Below are 4,881 nucleotides of genomic sequence, written 5' to 3' on the forward strand. Positions count from 1 at the left end.
AATGGCTCACAACGGTAGATTAAAACCGAATTCCCTGAACTGTTGGCTTCTTCAACGCAGACGGGCTCACCGATAAAATACTCGCGGGCAGCGAATGGTTAAGGGAAAACTTACAATATCCATGTGCAGACCGTTCAGTATCTTTTGGTGCGCAGTGGTCACAATGACGTCGAGCAGCGCCGGGCGCAGCGCGCTAGCGTGAGGTTGCAGGTCCTCTTTGCTGTTGCACACCGCCTGGAAACGGTCATACGAAATGCGTTTCAAAACTCGCCTATTCATACTGACGACTAAAACAAAAATAACCTACTGTCAAGTCGACTAACGGACGGTAAAATAAATAATTATCGATAATTACAGACGATATCACATCAAAATAAATTAGTGTGCTTTGAACACGACCGAATTCAAACTGCTTTCAAAATATAAAAAAAAACAAAATGATCATGAGCTTCAAGTATAGTGTACAAAAATGGATTGTTTCAAAGTTCTCTATAAACGCCATCTACTGGTGATTTAAAATAACAAATACTGTTTCACTATAGCTATAAATTGCAGTTTGCGCGGGGCACATGGATTAATATCCATTTATACCCTTAGGCCGAAAGACTTCTGCCACAAAAGTGACTGGAAGAACATGACTGGGGGAACAAGATTCCCCGCGCCTCACTCAAGCAAGGAAGTATAGACTCGATATACCTAGATAGATAGTATAGACCCATACCCCCACCCGGATTTTTATCTGGGAGGAGATGACCTGCCTGCTGCTTGCTCTGCATCTCAAAAGACTCGCCGGATTACACTTTTCGTAACGCGTTCACCAAGTTACTCTGCAAGTCAAGCGTGCGTATAGAAGTTTTACTTCAAAAAAGGTTCTGGAAATGTCGAGGCAAGCCACTGACCTGCGCCAGCAGCCACCTGACGTTCCTCCTGGCACTGCAAAGCGCGGAGACCAGCTCCTGCCTCCAGCCCGGCGCCTGCACCGCGCTCAGCCTGCTGAGCAGCGCGGTCAGCGTGGCGGCGCACGCGTGGGCGTTGAGCGCGTTGTCCGCTAGGTGAAGCTCCTGGACCTCCACCTGATCGATATAAACAGATTTTTTTTTTAATTTTGGATATTCGAACCTCCGACCAATTATAGAAGGACCTGTATCGCACTCATAGTCACGAACAAAATTGTCTGTCATTTTCTGAGGAAAACGAGCTTAGATTTGGTATATATCTTATAAACTAGAAGTATTTGCCCCTTTTTTACACAATTCAATTGCACAAAAAGGTATTTTTACGGAGCTCTTTAACCGACGAACACGATTACAACTATTTAACGTAGATTCTATAGAGACGATTTTTATAATCGCATTAGATCGTTGATCATTTACTTTGACAGAAAAGTAATGTCTAGCGAGGCAGGTCCTATACAATAATTGGTCTGAGATTCGAACACATACAGAAAGAAACTGTGTTGGCAGTTACAACAATGTAGTGTAATGCATAGTGATTTGAAATTTCATCCACATGCCTGCAAACCAAATGATATTCCCTAAAATGTAAATAATCCTAAATGCTGATGAAAACAGTCTTTTTTTTATTTTGATTTAAGTCTTTTTTCTTATCCCACGCCCCTTTAGAGACTCACCTCTTCCTCCGGCTCCGCCAGATCATACTGCAGCACATTCTCCGACAGCGTACCAGCGAACGCCTGCGTGCGCATCGTGCTCGTGGCGAGCGTGCGCGCACGCAGCTCGCCCGACACCTCAATCGATAAGGCGTGGCGCGTGCTCTGCTGGTTCTAAAACACGATAAAAACAAATGAGATACATTATATAACAACATCTCAGTAGCCATCTGGGTATTTTTAGCCTTTAAGTTGATCCAAACTAACAGGACGCTGCTCGACTTTAAGAAATTTAAGCAAATTACGTAGCACCTCATACGCCTCACACGCGTGGTTCTCGGGTGTGAAATACCACGTTATACGGGTGCAAAGTAAGAGCAGACCTAAAGAACTGCCTTGAGGCGATTGAGCTGCATTTCAAGCAAAACTGCGTAAAAGAGGCGGCTCGAACGCCTCGTAGCCTGTCGTCACGGCTTGCGTGACTCAGTCCATACAACTCACCCAGGGCTGCCTCAGAGGCAGCTGGATCTCCTCGTCGCCGATGAGCAGGTCCCAGGCGGCGCGGCTGAACACCGTGCCCACCATGGCCGGCTTGAGGCTCGTGCAGCAAACAGCGGCCGCGAGCGCATTGTAGTTCTCACACTGGAACATCCTGTATCAATACATATAAATAAAATTGAACCCGGGACCTCCGTTTTGTATATCCACTGCACATACCACTGCGTCACGAAGGCCGTCAAAACATAAAACACACGACACCAAAACAAACAATCTTTTTTTTTTTTTAATTTTTGTGACCCGTCGATAAGTCCGCACCTGGATCAAAGTGCCGTACCTGTAGCTCTCCTTCATGCCGGCGTCCGCGTCGGGGGGACACTTCACACTTGTCCGCAGAGTCACGCAAAGCTTGCCCACCGCGCTGACCAAGTACCAAGGCTTGTCTATGTTCATCTTGCTGTACAGAACTGACTTGGGCGACTCTATGTGATCTTTGGGTACCTGAAAAATAAGGTGAGGTTAACTACTAAATACCAATACAGAATATGCATGTTTTATTTATATTTTGAATCGATTTATAACATAACAAAATTATGATAAACTAAACCCAAAATAAAAAAAAACATTATTTTCTCCAAGTTTACTCTTAAAATATATGTCAGATATTTTAAGAGTAAACTTGGAGAAAATAATGTTTTTTTTTTTTGGGTTTTAGTTTATCATAATTTTGTGTTCATAATTTTCTAAGCATTTTATGTTGCGATATGCGAAAACGGTCACAATTAAAGACGTCCATTTGTTGTTCCAATTGTCCAAAGACGTTCGCATTGCTCACTTGAACTATTACCTGTGAACATACGAATGAGAGATGGAAATACATAAACAGCACCACTTTTGTTGAATTTCCATCTCTCATCAAATCAACATTTTTTGTAACTCAGTTATTTGTAAAATGTATGCGGGCAAAGGGCATTCATTCATTCATCTTTCGACACTGAGGTGCGCGCTGACTTGCGTAAGTTTTTGTTTTTTATCTAGTTTTTATTTTGTCTTTTTCTTGACTTTTAGTACATTTTAATCTAGACATTTGTCTTGACTTTTGCCCAATCGTTTGCCTTGTATGTTGCCGCGGAGTTTTATCAAAAATCGATAGTAAGTTTTTTTGTTTTTACCTAGTCTTTTGTATTGTCTTTTGGCATGTCTGCTGCCCAGTCTTTTGTTTAGTTTTTTATTTATCTCTAAATTTTTCGTGTTTTTGTCTACTCACCTGTTGGAAGGCCAGGCGCAGGAGCCGCAGCGCGCGCACGTGGTCGAGGCAGCACCTCTCGAGGCTGGGGTGCGCGCCGGCCTGCCGCGGAGTTTTGCCCAGAACCGATAGCAAGTGTTCCAGAACCGTCGATAGGAATTCTTCACAAAACGATGGCGTTGAGTACCTGTTTAAAAGTTACAGAACATCATCGGCTTATTCTGTCAATTACAACTGTGGGAATGTTGTATTAATCTTCACTAATATATGTTCAAGTTCTTGAGGTTGTGAGGAATCCTACTAATATTATAAACGCGAAAGTTTGTATGGATGTTTGGATGTTTGTTACTCTTTAACGTCGCTACTACTGAAGATTTGGAATAGAAATGGATTTTACTACTTTATTAACACATAGGCTACTTTTTGTTCCGAAAAAATCCATGGTTTCCCGAGATTTGCGAAAACTGATGATTTCAATGATATGAATGTTTGTTACTCTTTCACGCCTCGACTACTGAACCGAATTAGCTGAAATTTGGTATTGAGATATATTATAGCATGGACTAACACATAGGCTACTTTTTATCCCGGAAAATCCAAGGGAAGGTGAACTACGTTAGCCAGTAATTAGATACAGTTGAGTGTGGTCACCTCAACAGCGGCTCCATGAGGCGCGCGCATACGCCGCGGCTCCTGCCCTCGAACACGCGCGCGTACACCGCGCGACACGCGCGCGCGTCCGCCCGCCGCGCCACGCGCGCCATGCACGCGTCTAGAGCGTCGTCCCACCACCCCTTCTCGCTGCCACCTGATGACAGTTCATTCATTCTAATACAAATTCAGCTCAGCTAACAGCAAACGGAGATTGTACTATCATTTTGTGGTAGAGGAAACATCCGAGCATGTCAAAGGACATGTGATATTGTGTGTAGGTTTAAAAGTACCTTTCGGAATGCATTAACAGTTACCTCCTCTGCTCGAAACGTTCATCCACTAAACAATTACACTACGAAACATTATCGCACAAAAACAATAATCTGACGAGCAGCGTGACGGTGTGCACGCTGCTCGTACTCGCTCGCTCTTATAGAGCGAGTCGAGTACGCAGTGTCGCCGGTGTACGCGCTGTCCGCGAGCGCGTCGAGCAGTGTCTGGAAGCTGTGCACCATCAGTTCACAGAGGACGGCTCACCCGCGGCTACAGTGACGACAGTGTCGAGCAGCGTGTCCGCAGTGTCGCCGGTGTACGCGCTGTCCGCGAGGGCGTCGAGCAGTGTCTGGAAGCTGTGCACCATCAGTTCACAGAGGACGGCTCACCCGCGGCTACAGTGACGACGGTGTCGAGCAGCGTGTCCGCAGTGTCGCCGGTGTACGCGCTGTCCGCGAGCGCGTCGAGCAGTGTCTGGAAGCTGTGCACCATCAGTTCACAGAGGACGGCTCACCCGCGGCTACAGTGACGACGGTGTCGAGCAGCGTGTCCGCAGTGTCGCCGGTGTACGCGCTGTCCGCGAGCGCGTCGAGCAGTGTCT

At 45.6% G+C, this 4,881-nt stretch overlaps 1 protein-coding gene across 1 annotated transcript in view; it reads right to left on the minus strand.

Moving 5' to 3' along the window:
- Positions 1-4,787, minus strand: part of LOC112045695 (uncharacterized) — a 41,748-nt gene extending 36,961 nt beyond the window's left edge. The window contains exons 1-8 of the mRNA XM_052889837.1: positions 4,670-4,787; positions 4,005-4,161; positions 3,375-3,540; positions 2,445-2,608; positions 2,111-2,261; positions 1,631-1,783; positions 900-1,073; positions 115-234 (exon numbers count right to left, since the gene is read on the minus strand). Of these exons, the coding sequence (XP_052745797.1) occupies positions 115-234; positions 900-1,073; positions 1,631-1,783; positions 2,111-2,261; positions 2,445-2,608; positions 3,375-3,540; positions 4,005-4,161; positions 4,670-4,772 (1,188 nt within the window). The 5' untranslated portion in view covers positions 4,773-4,787. The remainder of the gene's footprint in view (positions 1-114; positions 235-899; positions 1,074-1,630; positions 1,784-2,110; positions 2,262-2,444; positions 2,609-3,374; positions 3,541-4,004; positions 4,162-4,669) is intronic.
- Between the last annotated feature and the right edge of the window lie 94 nt (positions 4,788-4,881).

Source organism: Bicyclus anynana, chromosome 26 (assembly GCF_947172395.1).
Source record: "Bicyclus anynana chromosome 26, ilBicAnyn1.1, whole genome shotgun sequence".
NCBI classification, from domain to species: domain Eukaryota; kingdom Metazoa; phylum Arthropoda; class Insecta; order Lepidoptera; family Nymphalidae; genus Bicyclus; species Bicyclus anynana.